Source organism: Pyrus communis, chromosome 17 (assembly GCF_041283825.1).
Source record: "Pyrus communis isolate YQ-2024b chromosome 17, ASM4128382v1, whole genome shotgun sequence".
NCBI classification, from domain to species: domain Eukaryota; kingdom Viridiplantae; phylum Streptophyta; class Magnoliopsida; order Rosales; family Rosaceae; genus Pyrus; species Pyrus communis.
In genome coordinates this window covers 27,576,770-27,599,468 of record NC_142581.1, presented here as the reverse complement: position 1 = coordinate 27,599,468, position 22,699 = coordinate 27,576,770, and the positions used below count along the sequence as shown (strand labels likewise).

General features: G+C 36.4%; 3 protein-coding genes and 2 long non-coding RNA genes across 6 annotated transcripts; 1 reads left to right on the top strand and 4 right to left on the bottom strand.

The window, feature by feature from the left end:
* Positions 1-391: 391 nt before the first annotated feature.
* Positions 392-5,239, bottom strand: LOC148689754 (uncharacterized). The gene is made up of 2 exons (XR_015958610.1): positions 5,105-5,239; positions 392-988 (listed from the first exon to the last, which is right to left on the bottom strand). It is a non-coding gene; the product is annotated as an uncharacterized LOC148689754 (long non-coding RNA).
* LOC137709414 (uncharacterized) lies at positions 659-4,877 on the top strand. 2 transcript variants are annotated; one of them, XR_015958609.1, is made up of 4 exons: positions 662-796; positions 3,911-3,988; positions 4,069-4,413; positions 4,651-4,877. It is a non-coding gene; the product is annotated as an uncharacterized LOC137709414 (long non-coding RNA). The 2 variants fall into 2 exon arrangements; XR_011064855.2 differs by lacking the exons at positions 3,911-3,988; positions 4,069-4,413; positions 4,651-4,877 and adding exons at positions 1,267-1,349; positions 1,425-2,242 and having other exon boundaries at positions 659-796.
* A 1,866-nt stretch (positions 5,240-7,105) lies between the features above and the next one.
* Positions 7,106-11,703, bottom strand: LOC137708197 (ADP-ribosylation factor-like protein 8c). Its single transcript, XM_068447216.2, has 6 exons — positions 11,527-11,703; positions 8,517-8,598; positions 8,398-8,430; positions 8,146-8,267; positions 7,540-7,701; positions 7,106-7,446 (listed from the first exon to the last, which is right to left on the bottom strand). The coding sequence occupies exons 1-6, from the start codon at positions 11,562-11,564 to the stop codon at positions 7,329-7,331; spliced, it is 555 nt and encodes a 184-aa protein (XP_068303317.2). The 5' UTR covers positions 11,565-11,703; the 3' UTR covers positions 7,106-7,328.
* A 1,413-nt stretch (positions 11,704-13,116) lies between these two features.
* On the bottom strand, positions 13,117-16,780 carry LOC137708098 (putative inactive receptor kinase At1g48480). Its single transcript, XM_068447090.2, has 2 exons — positions 15,190-16,780; positions 13,117-14,136 (listed from the first exon to the last, which is right to left on the bottom strand). The coding sequence occupies exons 1-2, from the start codon at positions 16,442-16,444 to the stop codon at positions 13,511-13,513; spliced, it is 1,881 nt and encodes a 626-aa protein (XP_068303191.2). The 5' UTR covers positions 16,445-16,780; the 3' UTR covers positions 13,117-13,510.
* A 2,399-nt stretch (positions 16,781-19,179) lies between these two features.
* Positions 19,180-20,527, bottom strand: LOC148689753 (HSP20-like chaperones superfamily protein). Its single transcript, XM_088688528.1, is given in 5 exon segments — positions 19,180-19,344; positions 19,346-19,546; positions 19,548-19,603; positions 20,183-20,276; positions 20,471-20,527. Coding segments are annotated over 5 exon segments (456 nt in total). The 3' UTR covers positions 19,180-19,296.
* Positions 20,528-22,699: the final 2,172 nt, after the last annotated feature.

The window sequence follows — 22,699 nt, the reverse complement described above, 5'->3', positions numbered from 1 at the left end:
TACCCCTTAATGTAGATAATATCGTTTGTTAAAAAGTGTTACGTATTTCTAAATTTCTAATCCATAGTCATGTGCATTTACTAATGAGTGTGCTTAATATTTTTTGCAATTGATTCAGAATTAAATTGCATGAAACCCATTGTTTATTGTCTCTTGTATATGATAAAGATAGGAATTAACCCTAATTTGTGCACGAAAAACTTAACAGAATTGGACAGCATGTTCTAAAGTGATGAGAGGAAGCAAAGGTCCTGGGCGAATTTGATTAATTTGAAACGTCAGGGGTCAAAATGAAGAGTAAGTCAAACTTTAGGGACTATTTAGGATAAAATGAATAGTGTTCATCCTTCTTATTAGTATTTTCTTACCACTGCAACCTTTCTGATAAAACTTCTTGTTTCTGAATGCTTTGCACATTTCATAACTTAGTGTTTGAGTTCGTAAAGTTCGATTACACGTGGATTAAGACAATTGGGCTTACAAAGTTGTTAATAATAATATATATATTCGCTGCAAAATCAAAAGTATTGAGTTTGTCTGACTCCGTCAAAACGCGAGCGGTTACCTTCGAAGCTTGGCAGCTGTGGCACCACTTTTGGATTCCTTCTCCTACCTGCATTTGTGAGAGGCATAAATCCTAGTCTCCTAGCACCGCCTACACACCGCAGCTCGACTTGTTCTCTCATCTCTGACGCATGGCCTCTCAGTTTCTCTAGATGCTCCAGTATTTGTTCGCGACTTCAGCCTGTCTCACCTGCTTCCAGAGACCTCTCATCCAGTTCCCTTCATCTTTCAGGTTCATTATGCTCTTTGCGTTTCTGAATTTGGCTTTTACTTTCTTGATTTTCTTGGAAATAATTTGCATCCCCTACTTAGACGATTGGGTGATGGGCAAACCCTAAGTTTTTTTGCCCAAATTATTAAGGTTGAAACCTTGTTTCTTTTGCCCCTTGTGGGGATTGAAAACTATACCCTACAAATTCAGCTCCTTCAAACACAGAATGAAATCAAATTAGAATGGAAAAGATTTCACTCTATATTTTGTGTAGTAGAGATTTCGGTTAGTATTAAGTTCAACAGCGGGTTGTCTCCTAACTCTAACAAGTAAACACGTTATATGAAGTTGATGAAACCTTTCACAGGAATATTTCACAAATCTATCAACCAATATTATCAACTACTCAGACCGCCCAGTTCGTTATTACAAGTTTCCCAAATGATTTCGAAACCTTGTTTAATTTACTTCCCCCTTCATCTTTGGCATAGAAAACTATAGCTCAATGGGGTGGGCATTGCACATGGTAGAGGAAGTCCAGCAAGAAAGGAACCGCAATAATCTTCCAGAAAAGGTAAGCAAATGTTTATTTATGGCCATAATGTGTTGTGTGTTAGGAAATGTCATGTAAGCCTATATGTTATTGCAGGTAATTTGTGCAAGTGTTATTCCTTACTGGTACAAGTTCAAAGAGGGCGCATCTGCATTTGATGGGTTAATGCAATTAGGCGACTGACAAAGAAAAGAAGGTGACATATCCTTAAACACAAGCCTATAGCATTGTCGCAAACACATCGGGCTTAAATCACGACGCAATCCTCAAGGTTTGGTTTGCAACATATTGCAATACAAGAAACATGTGGCTCGTGCACTACGATGGTTTCGACTGCTATCTCAGCCCTTGGTTAAACCGGAAAAATAATGCTACTAAAGTAGTGCCACTAGAACAGAGTAGTGATGTTCTCAATCCATGGTGGTGCAATTTTATACCGTAAGTATTCCATATTCGTGACCTCATTTATTCTATTTAGTTTTGAAAATGGTGTTGCATTTTAAGTTCAAAATGTGATTTCTGTTTTCATTTGTTCTTTGTTGTACATGTGATGTGAATATAGGATGGTTTTAGAGGTTGCACACTACATGCACAGTCATGGAAGTTATCATGGAGATTTGAGTTACATTGATAGTTTCGTGATGGTGGGGAGAAAGGTCAAGCTAATTAACATCGAGAATGCGTTTCAAGGCATGCATGGCCCACGAGTGTTGTCGCACAAGCTTTCAGACCTAAAGGCGTTTCGAGATTTGTTAAGGGATGAGTTGAAGCCCGAAATTGATTGCGAGGATTTCTCTTTTGATAAGTACTTTACACTAATAGTGAATCAAGGGTAAGATCTTTAATCTATGATTGTATTCATTCGTGTTATGGTACATGTTAATTTTGTCAAAAATAGTTAATTTGTTTTTCTCCTTATGGTTTGTTCAATTACGATTATTTCGTGTGGAGGCTAATCACACATTCGTACCTTTTGAGCCTCGAAGAACGACTTCGGTACTTTTTCAAAGTGCAATGGGCCATTGTACATAGGACCATATTGCTTCCTTCAACGGTGCAACTCATTTTGGATAACAACTATGCATGTGTTGATGGCTTTGGTCAATTCACAGATTCGGTGGCAAAGATTGGAAGCAATTCGGTATTGGTTCATATTAGAGACTATAATAAGGTGCTTAATCCTCTAACCATTATAAGCATCCTTTTTATAGTCTCTGATATGAACCAATACCGAATTGCTTCCAATCTTTGCCACCCAATATGTGAATTGACCAAAGCCAGCAACACATGCAAAGTTGTCATCCAAAATGAGTTTCACCATTGAAGAAAGCAATATGGTCCTATATACCATGGCCCATTGCACTTTGAAAAAGTATACAAGTCGTTTTTGGGGGCTCAAAAAGTACAAATGTGTGATTAGCCTCCACACGAAATAATCGTAACTGAACAAACCATAAGGAGAAAAACAAACAATTAACTATTTTTGACAAAATTAAAATGTACCATAACACGAACAAACACAACCATAGATTAAAGATCTTACCCTTGATTCACTATTAGTGTAAAGTATTTATCAAAATACCCCAAAAAGAGATCTTGATCCTCGCAATCAATTTCGGGATTCAACTCATCCCTTAACAAATCTCGAAACGCCTTCAGGTCTGAAAGCTTGTGCAACAACACCAGCGGGCCATGCATGCCATGAAACTCATTCGTGATGTTAACTAGCTTGACTTTTTTCTCCACCATCACGAAACTATCAATTCAAATCTCCATGATAACTTCCATGGTTGTGCATGTATTGGGAAACCTCTAAAACCATCCTATATTCACATCACATGTACAACAAAGAACAAACGAAAAGAGAAATCACATTTTGGCTTAACATGCAACACCATTGTCAAAACGAAATAGAATAAATGAGGTCACGAATATGGAACACTTACTGTATAAAATTGCACCACCATGGACTAAGAACATCACTACTATGTTCTAGTAGCATTATTTTTCCAGTTTAACCAAGGTCTCAGATAGCAATCGATACGATCCTAGCACACGAGCCACATGTTTCTTGTATTGCAATATGTTGCAAACCAAACCTTGAGGATTGCGTCGTGATTTAAGCCCGATGTGTTTGTGACAATGCTATAGGCTTGTGTTTAAGGATATGTCACCTTCTTTTCTTTGTCAGTCGTCTAATCGCATTAACCCATCAAATGCAGATGCGCCCTTTTTGAACTTGTACCAGTAAGGAATAACACTTGCACAAATTACCTGCAATAACATATAGGCTTACATGACATTTCCCAACACACAACACATTATGGCCATAAATAAACATTTGCTTACCTTTTTTGGAAGATTATTGCGGTTCCTTTCTTGCTGGACTTCCTCTACCATGTGCAATGCCCACCCCATTGAGCTATAGTTTTCTATGCCAAAGATGAAGGGGGGAAGTAAATTAAACAAGGTTTCAAAATCATTTGGGAAACTTGTAATAACCAACTGGGCGGTTATTACATGTTTCCCAAATGATTCCGAAACCTTGTTTAATTTACTTCCCCCTTTCATCTTTGGCATAGAAAACTATAGCTCAAGGAGTGGGCAATGCACTAGCGGAAGTCCAGCAAGAAAGGAACCGCAATAATCTTCCAGGAAAGGTAAGCAAATGTTTAATTATGACCATAATGTGTTGGGTCTATTGTTGGGAAATGTCATGTAGGCTTATATGTTATTGCAGGTAATTTTTGCAAGTGTTATTCCTTATTGGTACAAGTTCAAAGAGGGCGCATCCGCATTTGATGAGTTAATTCGATTAGGCAACGACAAAGAAAAGAAGGCGAAATATCCTGAAACACAAGCCAAGAGCATTGTCACAAACACCTTGGGCTTAAATGACGACACAATCATCAGGGTTTGGTTTGCAACATATTGCAATACAAGAAACATGTGGCTCGTGTGCTACAATAGTTTCGACTGCTATCTCATACCTTGGTTAAACCGAAAAAATAATGCTACTAAAGTAGTGCCACTAGAACAGAGTAGTGATTATCTCAATTCATGGTGGTGCAATTTTATACAGTAAGTGTTTCATATTCGTGACCTCATTTATTCTATTTAGTTTTGAAAATGGTGTTGCATGTTAAGTCAAAATGTGATTTCTGTTTTCATTTGTTCTTTGTTGTACATGGGATGTGAATATAGGATGGTTTTAGAGGCTGCCCACTACATGCACAGTTATGAAAGTTATCATGGAGATTTGAGTTGCATTGGTAGTTTCGTGATGGTGGGGAAAAAGATCAAGCTAGTTAACATCGCAAAGGGGTTTCACGACATGCATGGCTTGCGTGCGTTGTCGCACAAGCTTTCAAACCTAAAGGTGTTTCAAGATTTGTTAAGGGATGAGTTGAAGCCTGAAATTGAGTGCGAGGATCGAGACCTCTTCTTTCAACATATCATTTTACAAATCTCGAAATACCTTAAAGTCTCAAAGCTTGTGCAACAACGCTCGTGGACCATGTATGTCGTGAAACCCCTTCTCGATGTTAACTAGCTTGACCTTTTTCCCCACCATCACGAAACTACCAATGCAACTCAAATCTCCATGATAACTTCCATAACTGTGCATGTAGTGGGTAGCCTCTAAAACCATCCTATATTCACATCACATGTAGAACAAAGAGAAAACGAAAAGATAAATCACATTTTGACTTAACATGCAACACCATTTTCAAAACTCAATAGAATAAATGAGGTCACGAATATGGAACACTTACGGTATAAAATTGCATCACCATAGATTGAGATCATCACTACTCTGTTGTAGCGGCACTAGTTTAGTAGCATTATTTTTCCGGTTTAACAAAGGTCTTAGATAGCGATCGTAGCACACGAGCACATGTTTCTTCTATTGCAATATGTTGCAAACCAAACCTTGAGGATTGCGTCGTGATTTAAGCCCAAGGTGTTTGTGACAATGCTCTTGGCTTGTGTTTAAGGATATGTCACCTTCTTTTCTTTACCGTCGCCTAATCGAATTAACACATCAAATGCGGATGCGCCCTCTTTGAACTTGTACCAGTAAGGAATAACACTTACACAAATTATCTACAATAACATATAAGCCTACATGACATTTCCCAACACATTATGGACATAAATAAACATTTGCTTGCCATATCTTAGAGTTCATCGTGGTTTGTTTCATCATCTCTAGTATGTGCAACGTCCGTTTCCATTGCACTATATTTTTAATCCTAAATGTAAAAGCAGGAAAGAGATTAAAAAAGGTTTTGAAAACATTCGGGAAACACGTAGGGATTAGCCAAACAGATTTACAAGCTTTTCTCTCCCGCCTTACCATGTGGCTGAGCAAATGCCATATCAAGAAAATAGAGATTAAAGATTTATTTAAGGGAGCTCAGAATTTTCAGGCCCCAAGCAACATGTTAGGGCTCTATAAGAGAACAAGTTCAAATCTCCTAAATTAATTAATATTTATTTATTCATTTATGTAGGAAATTAAATCTCATGTAATTTGGTTGGATTAATTATATTTTCTTATTGTTGGTGTCGTTAAAATTGGTTTTGGGAAAAAACTTGCCAAACCTTAACTCACAGCTTCAAGAACACAAAGCCAAATCTGGGAAGGTCACTTAAACAAGTAAATGCATGATCATCATCTAAATGACTACTCGAAATGTAAAGACAATTCCCAAAACCAACCCAATCCAATACATACGACACATAGAAGAAAAAATTATCAAACCTTTCACAAATTCACAAAGGCCTAAAAGGAAGGAGAGAGGAGAGGAGAAAATGGTACCTGGAAACGTCAAACGAGTTGGGGTTCTAGGTTTCACCATTGAGAAACCCCAACACTCGGTTTGCATTTCATTTCTCAACTTTGGAACTCTCTAGTCTATTTAACAAGTTGGGGTTCTAGGTTTTACAAGCCTATATTAACAATACATTTTCCCACAAAACTGAAACGTCAAACAAATTTCTGAGGAAACAAACAGTGGATGTGTAGAGAGAGAGGTACCATTGTTGTGGATTGGAGGGTCGCTGGCTCTTGAAGGGCAGAACGGCTGCTACTTCCTTCTTCTCGATCAAATAGAAGAAACCCGAATTTATTTATGTATGGATAAAAGTTTAAAGGGTGTATGCCTTGTGATGCGTTGTAATTGGTTGAAAATCTTATCGAAAATTATTCATAAAGATTCTGAATAGATAGCGTCATGTGGCGCAACATGATTGGTTAAAAATCTTATCGAAAATCTATCTACAAAATTCTTATTCAATCATGACACATGTCACTACGAGATTGGTTAAAAATCTTATCAAAAATTTATCCACTAAAATTGTAATTTCAAATAACCACACATGGAGTGACAAATTTAGTTAAAAATTCAAAAATAAGCATGAAATTATCTTTTATTATTTTTTTACTTCGCATCTATACAAGTCCTCATCATCGTAGTACAAATAGCTAAAGTTTTAGAGCAAGTACAACCAATGCAGCTGGTTCAAAGCCTGTAAGAATATGCGTGAAGAAAGAGGATCCTAAAAAGGATTTGGAAATCTTTTAATCGTGTCTGTTTATCGTACATCATACGATCATAAACTATTTTAATTTTTATTTATTTAAAATTAAACACAGACCAAAAACTGATCGTACGATATACAATAAATGAACACGATTAAAAGATTTCCAGGATCCTGAGAGGATCCTCATTCTTGAGTGATAACATAGAAATATTTAATTAACAAAAAGGTGCTTCTAATTTGGGATCCTTCATTTGAAATTGAAATGGTTACCAAGGAGCAAAGGACAATATAACCAAAGCATAACACACTTCGCAACTATACAACTCCTGTACAGATCTCTATTCGGAGTATAGCTACCTACTATAGCCACAGAGTCTCGAAACGGTTGTTTTCATCGACATGTCTTTCAGCGCCTGATCTTCGCCTCGAAATGCAAGGGCCATTCGCGGATCATTTTGCTGTTTTGGAGTGTTTGATAAGCCAATCAATGACGACATCTATGTTTACGGAGTCCTTGCATGAAATCATATAGCAGCACACTTCTTTGTCCGTGATTGAATCAAGGCCTCTGAAAACACCCAATGAAAAACATCAAGTAGAAATCAGCAAAAAAATGAAAATGGTGCGTGAAGCATCAACTTGTAGAATATTCTGTACTCACAGCTGATCAACCAATGCTTGCTTGGAAAGAGCCTCAGACTTGTCGATTTTGTTGCCAAGAACAAGTAACGGAATCCCGCTTAAAGAAGGTTTCATCAAGAGGTCGTGCAGCTCACTTCGAGCTATTGGAACACTGTCTCTGTCAGCAGCATCAACTACATAGCTGTGACAACATCCATCATGAAATAACCATTATGTGTACGGAAAAGAATAAACTAATACGACAAGTCTTGAAATCAATTTGCCGTCTGATGAACCATACATTGTTATCTCAAAAGAAACATATATTGTTGAAAAAAACTGATTAATGTCACCAAGCAGAACGATAATGAATGACAGATAGCCTACTTTGTATAATACCGGATGTAAGAATAAATGTAAGGAACCTTCGTTTTTCAATAATATAATTGCCAGTTAAATTGCCATGGTTCTTAGAAGAATAAAATATCATAAAAGAAGAAAGAGCCCCATTTCAGGAACAAAATATAATGTTCCTGCACAGTAGCAGACATTTGCTGGTTTCCTGAAAAGCAATTGATGGCAAAAGAAAGATATGTGATATTAAAACGAGAGAAACTAAGAGATAGTAAATGACTGAAAGACTTACACAATTACAGAGACGCCACGACAGTAACGCTCCCACATTGAGCGGAACCTTCTTTGCCCTCCAAGGTCCCAAACCTTAATTGTCACATTTCCCTTGGTTACTTTTCGCATGTTGAATCCAACCTAGTTTTCAAAAAACGAATATTCCTCATAAGTACTAGAAGTATTACTTTTCATGTTATATGCTTATTTATTTATTTGATCATATAAAATGTCAACTTAATTCCTTAGTTTGTTCAAGAGATATGCTTACAGTTGGAATCATGTCCTCACTGTAGCCCCCTGTCTGGTAAAGAAAACATAGAACGATTAATGTGAAGGGAAAGCAATTGTGCATGGTATAAAGGACATGCAACGTTTGCGTTCACTCACAGCAATGGCATTTAAAAGAGATGTCTTTCCAGCATTCTGAAGCCCTACTAGTGAAAGTTCCATTTCCTGTTTAAAAAATAGGCTGACATGTACGAACACGGTTGGGTGACACAAAGTTAGCAAACTGATAACAGATAAATCCAGAAACCTTTCAATTTGAAACATTTTCATAATAACAGAAAGGCGAACCCCAATAAGACTCACTGCAAACTTTATTTAAGGAAACCTGAAAGTATATAGAAGCCAATAGTTCTCACACGTTACAGCTTTTAAATGTTCAATCATGCCTGTATTCTAAGAAAATTACATGCTTTAACCAAAGGATCGCAATGTGCACATGGATTAAAAGAAGTCATCATATGCAGAATCCAAAAGGATGAAAATGCATCCTCAAACTTGTCCCATATCATATCCAATAGTTTTACTACAGTTAACACTTTCTCATGCAAGGAAATTCAGTTGTAAAACAAGTCTAATGACTCCAAGGTAGAGACCATTCTATCCTTGTATTATGTATTTTTAAAACATTCATGTTCAGCTAAGAAAAGAGATACGTCTCAGTGTCGCTGGAGACTGTTTGAACAGAAATAATAGACGACTTCAGACAAGTAGTTGGGATGGATTAGAACGAACAAACACTTGAGGGGATAAAATAATTTAGACATGTCATATGAATGATATGGGTTAAGATGTTTGAGCTAGCGAGACGGAACATAGTCCATTATGCTTCAAAGTCATCGCCTTGATCGGAATCATCTAGGTATTCTAGGGACTTTCCATTTATATTGCTCATGTTTCAAGGACATAAGAACTTATTTCACTAGACACTGCTCAATAAGAGTTACTACCTCTTCCTAGAACAGGAGAAGTATACAAAATCAAGTGTCGATATCAAGAAACAATATTAGAGAGAAAGAAGAGTTCAAATTGCTCCATCTCTTGACAAAACATTCCCAGATTATATTAGCTAAGATTTGTCAGCTCTTAAATCCATTAGAATCGTTTATCATATGAAACCAAACAGAAAGTTTTTACACTAATCTGGATCAGAGGAGAAGTCTTATATTTGTGTCAGGATTCTGATAAGTTGGAAATTTTAAGAGTTTAAGTTTCCTTATTCTTGCTTCTGACACTTTCTTGTTTTAGTGTTCTAGGTACTGGATCTAAAAAAGCTTTTAAGATAACGTGAATAACAAGTTCCAAAGTTTTTGTATGAACTTTTGAACTTGCACATTAAGTTTATATAGTTCTCTCGTTAAGTTTTTGTCTTCTTTTCTTTTCTTTTTTTGAGTATTACTATTAGAACTTCAATTTAGTGCTCAGTTGATTTTAAGAGGATTTTAGATCTTCTTTATGTTCATGAAATGTGCAATGTGTACATCCATTTAGGTATAGGAAATTCAATATCAAATAACACCATGAAAACTATATGTAATTATTTAAAAGGATTTAGAGCAACACATATGTGCTGCCCCTCAGGGAAACTCGAATTCCAACTTATGCATTGCTTCACTTGGTGGTGTCCAATGTTTCCAATATTTAAGCAGTAATGCAATCAAAACTTCAAAAGTCGTACAGGCATAGACTACAGTTAGCCTATCTCAACAAAGAGTATAATTGGTCTTTCAGTTCTGTAGATGGAAGACTCAAAGAAGGGTACCATTAGGTTCCGGTAACAATAAAGCTACAATTAGGTTTTGGTAACAATAAAGCTACATCAGATATTTATTCAAATGTGTTCTTTATCCCTTGGAAGGGTAGGGAGGGAGGAGTAAAATGAAAACCCTAATAGTATCAACATGACATCACTCCCAAAGTCCCACCAATAAGATCTTAACAATAGCATGGATTCTTTCACCTTCGCAAGTGTCACTACTATGGTTTTAACAATGAAGATGACCTCAATCAGAATAACCACAAAGTTGCAATGTTGACAGAACGACAAAAATCAAATTCCTAAATTTTCTCAGTCCACATATCTTTTCAGCAGCTAATTACACAGTAAGATAATCGTCTTAGTTCTCATGATTTAACTACTAAGTGCTCGAACCCATTGGAGTCACAAAGCCTAAAAGCAACCTAATTTGAGATTGATATTAAACATGGAGTTCTCAACCGAAATTGAACAGTGTGTTGGAATTGGCATAAAATCAATATGTGCCTAATCTAAAACAAGTATCAATATAGGATAAAAAGATTTACGTTTTTTGGGTTCATCTGGACGCAAGCTAACTTTTGTTTAGGAATTTAGTCTAGGATTTGGTTTCCTATGTATTGTCGGATTTGGCTTCCTACTAGGTTTTGGCTGTAACCTATGTCATCTATTAGTCTAAACAGACGATCTGAGGAGCAGTTTTAAACAGAAGATTGTGAGGCGTTCATTGTGTACTTGAGAGCTATTGTGAATTTGTGAGTTCTCATGTATTTGATTGGTGATTAATAAAAGGTTCCATTGGTAGAAAGGCACTCCTCTTTGCATTTGTGGAAACAATCTCTTTGCAAAGCAAGGGTAAGGCTACTTACAATAGACATCCCCCCACTCTCGTAAGCGGGGAGCCTTGTTGGCTTGGGGTCGCCCTTTTGGTAGAGAGATACTCCTATCGGAGGAACTCTTAAATTGTTTTGTGTTCTTTGCAATTTCGTTTATCGCTTGGTTTGGTTTTCGGTTTAAGGAATAACACAAAGCTCAGGGTAATACACAGATTCAACAAAACAAAGCCCATCCGATTAAGCAATCACTTTTCGGTTTCAATTCTACTATTTATTGATTGACAGCAACTTGGCATAGGACGGGAAGTTCTCAAATAAATCAACTTTTAGCACCTCAAATCTTGAAAATACAAAGTTGAGCACATAAATCAGAGAACTACAATACACATTCCAACGGAAACAAATCCAAAAGCTCAAAAAAACAAATTAAACAAACAAAAGAAAGTGAAAAAAATAACATCAAAAAAAAAAAAAAAAAAAAAAAAAAAGGAAAAAGAAAGGAAGAAAACGGAGAGGTTACCTGCGGAGCCAATTGAGGAAGGAATCCAGCAAACCCATTTTTTCGAAACAACTGAGAAATGGAGAATTTGTTGTTAAGAATAAGACGAGCAAGCAAACGGGAGGGAGGAGGAAAAAGGAAGCAGAGGAAGGAAACCAACAAGAAGGGAAACTTGGGCCGGCCCGACTCTGATGATTCCTTTGTTTTTCCCTCTTCTAATTGAGTGATTTTTTTTAATGTGATCGGTACACATGATGATATATCATGTTGTATTATATAAATTGTGGGATATTGTGCTAAAAATCTATTAACTTAAAAAATAAAATTTTTCACCACTTCTATTAAAATACAAAGTGTACCATTTGTGCTCCCGTTACAATAAAAAATTTCTTTCTTGTAATGACCGACCGCTGCTCCCCTGTTTTTTTTTTTGTCCTTTTTTTTTGCCTTTTTTATTTAATCTTTCTCAAGTTTTTAACTGCGGGTGGGCTCCAAACTGACCGAACCGACTGATCGAACCATTTTAGTTGGTTTTTATCAAGAAAATGGCTAAACAATTTAAAAACTAAGCCGAATTGATTTTATGCTGATTTAGTTTGGTTTTGATACTTTTGAAACCGATCAAAATCAAAACGAATGGATTATATATTTTTTTAATCACAATTTTATTATCTTAACCCATTTCGTTTCAGGTTGAATCTTTTCCATTTAATGTAAATTAAGACAGTATTATCATTCGTATTAAAAAAATAAATAAGAGTTATTGTTTAATGATATTCCCCTTAATAGGGCCGCTATTTTAGTGGGTCTATTGACCAACCCACACGATACGGATTGAGTTGGGTTGAGTTATAAACATTAATAATTTATTTATGAGTATAAAAATATACGCTTGTTCAATAAATAGGTCGGGTTGGGCTAAAATATTATTAGCCCGATTGAAACCGAAGCACTCGAATGACAATAACTCTTAAACATACATGTAGATTAGATGGATATATACATATAATTGAGTAACTTTTAAACGTATGTGTTCATTAATTCTTGATTTGAATAGTAAAATTTATGTATTAGTAGTATGTAGTGATATAACAACATCATATCCACAAGACTTAGGCCTAATTTGACACAAGCATTGATTATTTATCACTCCTACTCACATTAAAAATAACAAAGAAACCAATTAAACGCAGCACATGGAACCCGCTCAACCCAACCTGCCAAAAAAATAATTTAGGTGGGTTGGTTTATTCATTTTCTTGAGTGAAAATAAGTCAGAACAATTCCAACCCAAGCCAAAAAAATAATTTAGGTGGGTTAGTTTACTCATTTTCTTGAGTGAAAATGAGTCAGAACAATTCCAACCCGAGTATGTTGGGTTGGTTAACAGGTTGAAGTCTAACCCAACCAACCCACTCAAGTACACATTATCCATGTAGAGAATCCACAACCCAATTTGGGATCCCAGAGAAGAAGAGAACCCTCAAATCACCAAAGTGCTCAAAACTATCTGATAAGATTATTCTCCAAGCAAAGAGATAATGCTTGATTAGCTGAAATTAAAGAACAAATGAAGGCCAGTACTCAAAACTTTAGAAAGCAACTGAAGCATTTTCAAATCAATAAAATTTGCATCGAGCTCAAAGCCAAGAAGAAACAGAAGAGGTGAGAACACCTCACTCAGGCAAACTCAGATTCGCAATTTAGGCAACCGCGTTATAAACAACCGTAATACAGATATCCCCCTCCACAAACATGAAACAGCATAAACGGTAATATACAGGGGGTAAAAGAAGAATGCTAATAAGAACACAAATATGAAGAATGCTAATAAGAACACAAATATGGTGAAAGCGATAAAGAACCATGATCCTGGCTGTAAAGTTTCTCTCACGAAAAACTCAAGAATAAACAAATTATGCCTGACCGGAAGGGCAATGCAGGAAGAATGCAGATCTATGTTCAATCCTTCCGGTGGTATGCGCTTGTCAGCTGAAAAATACTGCTAAGAAAGTCCATCGTCTCCATCATGAGATATATCAGGATTCGGATCATGTCCGTGCTGTAAGCTGGAACTGTAAAGCTCCTGGATTCGGCTAGTCACCTCACCCATTGAAGGGCGGCTATCAGGGTACGTAACAGTACATTCAAGTGCAATCTGTAAAAGCTGAACCATATCCTCCTCAACATTTTGGTACCTGAGAAGCTCGGAGTCAAACACCTCGGCTGTCCACTCCTCTCGAACCACTGAGTGAACCCATCTTGGAAGGTCTACTCCTTCGTCATTCATGATAGCTTGGGTTGGAGGCTTTCCTGTAAGTAGCTCCAAAAGCAATACGCCAAAGCTGTAAACATCTGCCTTTTGGGTTACTTTGCTAGTATCTGTGAGTTCTGGGGCACGATAACCAGAAATGCGGTTTGGAGTAGAGGTTGGGCTTGCAAGATGAGCAAGGCAAAAATCAGAGACACAGGCTTCATAGGATCTAGTGAGAAGGATGTTTGAAGATTTAATATTTCCATGGGAGGTCGTGGGACCCTGAGAATGTAGATATGTAATTGCACGAGCAGCTCCAACAGCAATACCAGACCTTGTTTCCCAAATCAATGGAGTCCTTCCAGAGCCTCTGGCTCCTGTAGTGAAAAGATAAATAAATGAAATGCTAACAGAAAGATGGTGAACAAAGAGAACAAAGAGGTCCGGCAACATTGTTGTTTTCCAACTTTCGATGTGGGTTTTTGAATTTTAGCACCGCTGAAGAGCACAACACTGGCGTTTGGTGCAAGACTGCTAGCATTATTAAAAATTTAACCAATATTTGCTAATTACTTAACAGAAACATTAAATAAAATATCATATTTTACCAACAAATGGAGCTAAGAGCACCAATACATCATCAATATAAATAATAACAAAGGTGCCAAAAACTGAATTGAACTGGCATACCAGTTGTTTCTTACCAAAAAGACAATAAAAAAATTATGCACTGCATATGCACAAATTCAGTCACACACACAGAGAGAATTACAAAAGATGCTTCTTGCTTTCAGGAATAATTATGCACTGCATATGCACAAATTCATCCAATGTGATTTATTGCCAACGAATAATGGATTTAAAAATAAAAGATAGAAACTGCTTCAAGTAGGTCAAAGCTCAGAAGCTTCCAGCATGTCTTTGCACCTGGTCCATGTAAGTTCTGCTAGCATATGGGACTAAATGCCACATCTCTTATCCAATACAAGAGACCAGTAATCAAATAAAGACATCCTTCTTATGCCTATATAGCTTAATACTTTCTTAGGACCTCACATTTTGCTTCTTCCATGTAACAGAAACAGCTCCAATGGGTCACAATCCTAGTTGCTCTCGGACAAAATTCAGTATGATCTATTATTTATTCCGTGTCTTTTTCAATATGTATTGATATGTATAGCAAGCGACGACAAACAGAAGGCTTCCACATTACTAGTCCAATTCCAAAGACGCGACAACAAAACGACAATGCAGTTGACATAGGAAATGTACCAAAAATCCATCCAACGGAGAAACACAATCAAGAAGAACTCAATTAACATGATATACCAACAGAAACCATTTATAGAAAAACAAACGGGAAAATACCAACAAAAATAATAGCTACAAATCATAATGCAACTAATGGAACCCCAGAAAGAAGTGCTCACCGTGCAAAAGAGCAGATAAGCTTCCCATAGGCATGTAATCGTACACAAGAAGCTTCTCATCCCTGCTATAGTAGTAAGCCCTGAGTGGGACCAAATTTACATGATCCATTCTCCCAATCTCTTCAATCTTCTCCTTGAATTCCTTCTCTGATACAGCCACTTCCTTCAACCTCTTCACTGCCATTGACACCACCATATCCAAAGCGGCCTTGTACGTAGTCCCAAAAGTCCCCTTTCCAAGTACCTCAGCGGATGCCCTCAACAAATCCTCCAAATCAAACACCCTCACTGCATCCCCGAAGAACACTAAACTCTTATTCCCACCACCACTCTTCACATTCCCTTTCGGTGCAGATGAGGAACCAGTACTCAAACTCCTATCCATCACCGCCCTTCCACGGGCGGTTTCAGCCTCCTGAGGCCTCGCTGTCACGACAAAGTTTGTACCATTTTCACCATTTTTCTTTCTTTTACACAAAAATATCACAATGGCAACAATCACCAACAACCCAATAATACTACCAATCACAATCCCTGCAATTGCCCCACCAGCCAACTTATTCTTCTTCCCAACACTCTCAGTCTCATTACAGGGCTTCAACGGCTTCCCACAGAGCAAATTCCCCTCAAACGCGTTTTTGGGCCAACTTGAAAGCTTCGCCGGGACCGACCCGTTCAACTGGTTAAAGGAAACGTTGAATTGTCCCAGAGACGACAAACCCAGCTCAGGAATTGACCCAGTAAGCTCATTTTCTTCCAAATGCAGACTTACCAAACTCGTCAAATTATTAAACCCCGGAGAAATTTCACCGGAGAATTTATTTTTATCAAGGTTCAATCTCGTAAGGTTTTTCAATTTGAACAAAAACTCAGGAATTGGACCGGAAAACGAGTTACCTTGCAAGTAGAGTTTCTGAAGGTTGACTAAGTTGACAAGGTCGTTCGGGAGTGGACCGGAGAGCGCATTTACGCGCAGAGAGAGGCTTAAGAGCTGTGTCAAGTTCCCGAGGCCCGGAGGGAGCTTCCCGACGAGTGCCCGACCCGGAAGCCTCAACTCGGTGACCCGGTCCGACTCGCATTTGACGCCGAGCCACGAACAGGGCTTGGTCTCCGTCACGTTCCACCCCATTGTACGGCCTCTCACAGCGGTCCTGAGCGCCAGCAAGGCCTCTCTGTCGGACGCCAGATCAGAATTTGCAGTCAGGAAAACACCAAGCCAACATACCAGTAACGAAATCAGCTTCGGGGGCTTCATTTGTTCAACTCCAATGGCGAAAAACAGAGGTGGGTTTTGTTCTTCGGGGCGCGTTACGAAATGGGTTTCATCCGTTTTGTGAGTTGAACTCGAATTTGGTTGTGTAGTGTCTGTTTGGCTGGCGAGAAAGTGAGAGAAAACGAGAGAAAATTGAAGGAAGGAGGGGGAAGGTTGAGAACTTGAGAGGACACTGAGGTTGTTGCGTTCGAATTAAGCGCACCGGAAATTCAGAAATGGCGTTTAAAACGCGACCGATTCTGTACGTGCAGGTGTAAATAGTTATAATGCAGCCACTGACTTTTTTTTTTGAAACATTAAAGTACGTGTGGGAATGGTTGAAAACTTTGGGGTTTTGGGGAAGGTTAAGTGCCAATCATCAACACAACGGAAGCTTCGGAATGGGACCCATTAAACATTAGGAGTTAGGACGGTCTTCAAGTCTTCAAAATGTAGATGTGAATTTCTTATACGGGTGTGCTATATACATTTTTTTTTTTTTTTCCTTCTCACATACATACTTAATTTACGATCATCAGATCAAATAAATTAAAGAATATCAAATGATAGAATTAACAAAGGATGTGTGAGACACACCCCACTTATTATATAAATTTGACTTTTTAGTCAAATGGTTCATCAGATTGTCAGGTTCTTGAGATTTAAAATCGATACTTGAGATATAAAAACGATACCTGAAATTGTTCACTGTCAATCATTTTGGTTCTTCTATGAAAAATCCCATAAAGAACCCACTAGTTAAAATAAAGGGGTTGATTTGACAAAATACTATCAATTTAATTGAGATTTTTTATAAAATGATTGATGGTGCATAATCTCATTAACGACTTCTCTCGATTTTAAATCTCATAGATCAAAATGACAAGTTATTCTAATCTCAAAGACTATCTTGGCTTAAAAAACTTATAATTCTTAGGCGTGCATTAAATGGTAGGTCTAAATTTGGGAGCATATCATGCCATGACTTGGATGGACTTACCTTTGTCAATAAGAAAATGTATACGGCCAATTAGGAAGTGCATTAAGATACGTCAAACCATTTGTCATAGTAACAAGGAAAGGAAATTGATTTTTACCCAATGTTTTTTTCTCTATTTACACATCTGATTTGTTTATATCGGTTGATTTTCTTCTTCTTCTTCATTCAATCTAACGGTCTATTATCATGGGCTATAGAGAAAAATGATGTCTTTAAATTAGTTCCTTAAAAGATCATTTAGCTAAAAAAGAAATTGTATAAGAAATAATTGATTACATAACACCTTGAAGTTCTCAAATTGATTGGATTTTTTGATAATTTGAAATCGTTTTTGTTTGTAAAAAGATTTTGCTTTTACTTTGTATATAACGATCATTTATTGGAAATATACGGTATAGGTAATGGGATTTTTGGAATGTTTGAGCCTAATCAAATCTGAAATTATGGGAGACTTTTCTGTATTATTAATACCCTAATCGTTTTGGTTAATATATAAAAAATGAGAAGTGTTATTGGCTTTCCAAAAATGTCATTCTACACTCCTCACAAAGTGTATTTTTCTTTCATAATATAGAAAGATTAGAGTGTAGAATACGATTTTTAGAGTACTAATAACAATTCCCTAAAAAATAAGAAAAATAACCCAAAAAATTAAACAAATAAAACCCCAAGAAAGGCCAACCAACCAAGACACACGTCACATGCCTATTAGAACCAGTTCATACTTTTATATAATGTATTTTTTGTTTTGGAATAATTCATATGATACTACGTCTTTTAGTGTTTATGCTCGACATGATTTGATTATACAACAACCTCTCTCACATGAATTATGGTGGAAGTGCTCTCTCAGACAAAGAAAATAATTTGAATTATGGTTTTTCTCTTCAACTCAGTGTTTTTCAAGTTCAAGTGCTTACATTCTTTTTAGTACGTGTAGATTATTATAGAATATCTTAAAAAAGAAAATAGTTTAAATCTCACTATTATGAGTTCGATACTAATTTATTATCTCATCACCTAATGTAAATTATATTTTATCTCACCGTATAAATACACTGTTGTTAGATTTATGTAACTTTAAGAATTTAAAAAATATAATTTTAGATGATGTTTTACCGTAGTGAACAAAAATAATTTTATTTTATTTTATTTTTCATGAAATTGAACATATTTAATTCAAGTCCATGTTTATTTTTTTCAAGGCCATATCTAATTCGAATAAGCTCTTCATGAAATTAAAATCTCATGACGATAGATTCTTTAGTGATTTAGAATGCAATATGATACACCAAGGATTAATACAAGTGACATGACATTGAAAAACACCACTTATATTATGACAGGTAACGTACCTACTTGTATTTTAAGCATGTGAAAAATATCTCTCATACATGATAATATTTAGACATATATGATTGGAGGAGAATTCAAAAAAGAGCTCTTTTATTGTTCTTAGTTGGAGAGGAGACATGTTTTTATTGGTAATAGTTGAAGAGTACAATAATTCCGGCTAACCAGTGCTAGAAATTACAATACCACCAACCAGCTCTGCCGAAATGTGAAATTATTTATTGACCTAATCAAAGTTTCTAAATATTTCTTCCACGCTTACACTCTTAGCTTTGGAAATGCATGGCTTTGCACTTGCAATTTGCTTCACTTGGTTGCTTTGTGTTTGAACTTGATTCAACCGAGCTCTTGTATTCCCTCTTCTCAAATATCGCTTTTTATACACGGATTTAGCACTAACGACAGTACATATTATCTTTATTGTTACAGGTTGTAGCACAATACATTACACATTCAAACCATTGTTTTTGAACCATATGACATAACCCACGTATGAATATGCTTAGATCTTGCTAGTGATATTGATGTTTCGCACTTTGGATGGTTTGGTGGGTCGTATCTTTTGGGACAACAATGGTGAGAACACCATTCTCAACCTGAGCTTTTATCTGATCGACTTTCACATTTTCCGGCAATGCGATTTCCTGGGAAAAGTCTCCTTTTCCCGTCCCCCTCTCCGGCGTCTCCGCGACGTGCCAAACAGTGTCTTTTGCTGCATGAGCCTTCTCTATTTCTTTCCCGCCTTCCCCTTTTTATCTGCAAAATGTTCCCTTCTTCTATCTGCACTTTTATGTCCTCTTTTCTAAAACCTATTTTGCCACAAAATCTCTGTCACAACTGTGAATTGTTGAATCTACTTTTCCTAGTGAAAATACATGGTTCACTCCTAAAAGGAGAATTGGTCCTAAATTTTAGTCAAATTAGCTTTTGTCCTTGAAATAAAAATTCACGAGCATTACGGTGTTATCTAGAAAGACCATTGTTTGTTTTTTATTGTGACAAATTCAAAGACTAATAGTCGCATATTTTTAATTCAAGGAACCAAACTTTATCTGACCAACAAAGCAATGACATGCATTTCAACTTTTATAAGTGATCGTGTTGTTCGTTCTTAACTCTAGTAGGTCACCGTGACATTTGACCAAAAGCGATGTCATATATTTCAACTTTTCCACATGACATTATTGATACAAGATGTCACAATGGTATATTAAATGTAGTTTTCACTAAAAACCCTAATTAAAATTACAGTATAAGGGGAGCAAAGAATCCATATCTAACACATAACTTTTAATTCCAAGTAATAACAATTCAGAGGCAGAGATGAATAACTTATAAACCCTATTAATATTTGATTAGGGAAGGAAAGAGAGAATTAGTGATAGTACCTGGAACATTGATCTTGAATATGTGGGAATTAGGGGATTCAAGCCAGTTCATGAGGGCCGTTGATCCGGACCATTCTCGGAAAATCGGAGGGAGCTATCAGCTGCCATTTGCGTTTGCTTTGAACAATTTTGAAGCAACTAAAAAGACGTGAATGATATTGATATTGATATTGATATTGATGGGGTTAGTATATATTGGCATCGGACTCATCGACAGAACCCAGAAGCTTCTATTCAGAACTTCTTATCCGCTTCAGTTTCCATGCTACTTCTACGACATTCCCGTACGTCTCTAGCCGCCGTTGGATCAATTTCACTGTTCAGAGTGAATACCACGGGTGTCATGGGGTGCCGTATATTTCCCTCGTTTGGGTATTGGGCTATTGAATTGGGCCATGAGTATTAAGACATGTTATACCCTTGCAAATTGACACGTACTAAATTTTTAAATCAAATAATAAAGATGTGAATGTTTATGATTATATTATTACTTAATGTTGACTAACATGCTTATTTTTTAGGGAACTTTAACGAAAAGTTTCCGGTACTATTCACTTAAACGAAAAACCACATTTTTATACTAAAAAGTCAATCATGGTACTATTCACTTTACCCTTTATTTTGTCTTTATCGTTAAAACTCAAAGTTTTGAAGCTCTTTTCATTAGTTTTTCTTATTTCCTATTGGTGACACATTATTTAGTTTGCAATTTGATTTAAAAATTTGGTTACCCTAACATTATCCTTAATAATTTTATTTAGAGCAAGTCCATCCTACCCAATTGCCTTGGCAATTGGGCAATTATTGTCCCAAAATCCAAAATATCATCTCCACCCTAGCGCAAAAAGTCGGGCAAATGGTGGACCCAAAACAGCTCGATGGGCTAGTTAGGCAATTTTTGTTGAACTGTACGCTCGAGTGTTATGTGACATCAACCACGTTTTAAATTTTTTACGTGAAGCGCGTGCACAATACGAGCTCGTGGGTAGCACATTGGCAAACAAAAAAGGTCGGTGTGGCTAACTTGCAGCGCACTTAGCGCAAATTCTGCATGAGCGACATTGCTTGTATACGTCTGTAGCATTTTCAACAGTATTATAAAAATTTGATTTCTAATCAAACGACTAGTACTCGTGGCGAGATGTGGACCATTGAATTTGTAATTGTCATATAATCGCATAGTCAATATTAATCCGTCATTTTCAAACATGAATTTTTTTTTTAAAGTAAAAAAATCCTACTAGCCGTTTTGCCACGTGGCACGACATGGGCTATTGGATTGCAAAAAAAATTGCATCCCACGGTCATTATTAATTCAGTTAGAAAATAATGTCAAAATTTTAAAAAATACAGAAAAATGGAAGAAAAAAAAATCTGAATATTTCCTATAAATACCCAATCATACTTTTCCACAAAACAGAGAGCAAGATTGTACTTTAAAAAAATAAGGAATCCATGACACTTTTTTAATATGGTCAAATTAGAAAGTGAGTACATCACTAGTAAAAATGAAAAGGGTACTGCTAGGTGGACCAAAATTTTAAACTAAATTTTACAAACCAAATTCTATGATTGTTGATGATTGGATTATCATTTAAATGTTGATTAACGTGCAGTGACACATTATTTGGTTTACAAATTAAATTTAAAATTTTGATATACCTAGAATTACTCAAATGAAAAACATTTATATAAATTCATTTTCATTTATATAAATTCCATGGTTTTTAGTATTACCATGAGAATGAGAATATACATATACCCTCCCGAAGTTTTTTGGCTTGTTTCTTCTTCTTGATCTTTTTTCTTACTCAATCTTTCGCATATGTCGATGGATTGCGACAAATGCAAACCAAGCCATCAATGAAGACGACTAGTCTAAATATAAAGAACTAAGGCACGCATAAGGTGACAACTACAGGTGCTAATAAAAACTTTTGATCTCAAAGGAGGGATAATATCGCACGGATAAAGCGCCCACAATAAAGGATATGAAGGCAATCTTTTTTGTACGAGTCGTTATCACTTGTACTATACAAAACAAGATAAAGTGGTAGCACAGTTGCTGCTCTCCTCCTCTTGTTTTGTATGGTATAAGTTATAACAACTCTTTGTAGGCGTCCTACCCGTGAGTTATTATTCTGCTCTTGATATCAAAAGTTTATTAGAGCTAGCAACTAAAAGTGGCTACTTGTATGTGTTTCAGTCCGATATGTTTGATTAATTCTTCTTTATTTGTTGCTTGGTAGTCAAATTTTTCACAGTTGAGCGAAATCTTAAACATTGCAGAAGGAAAAACGTGAAATCAAGCAAAAGACAACGGAAAATAAAAACAAAAACATAAACGTCCTTTCTATAGATCTGAAATGCCAAAAAATGGGAGAATGGATAGATAGCAATAAGGCACATTTACAAGTTGATAAGGTAACTTTTTATGCAATTTGGTCTTGAAGAATGCAAAAGGGAAACAATTACCAACATGTAATAGCCTTTACGATTTCAAGAGTTACAACTACG

Coding starts and splice junctions, on each gene's coding strand:
- LOC137708197 (XM_068447216.2), bottom strand. CDS start 11,564: ATGGGTTTGCTGGATTCCTTCCTCAATTGGCTCCGCAG. Junction 8,599..11,526: donor TTCCTCAATTGGCTCCGCAG/GTAACCTCTCCG, acceptor CGTACATGTCAG/CCTATTTTTTAAACAGGAAA. Junction 7,702..8,145: donor CGTGGCGTCTCTGTAATTGT/GTAAGTCTTTCA, acceptor ATGTTGTCACAG/CTATGTAGTTGATGCTGCTG.
- LOC137708098 (XM_068447090.2), bottom strand. CDS start 16,444: ATGAAGCCCCCGAAGCTGATTTCGTTACTGGTATGTTGGCTTGGTGTT. Junction 14,137..15,189: donor CTTATCTGCTCTTTTGCACG/GTGAGCACTTCT, acceptor TTTTCACTACAG/GAGCCAGAGGCTCTGGAAGG.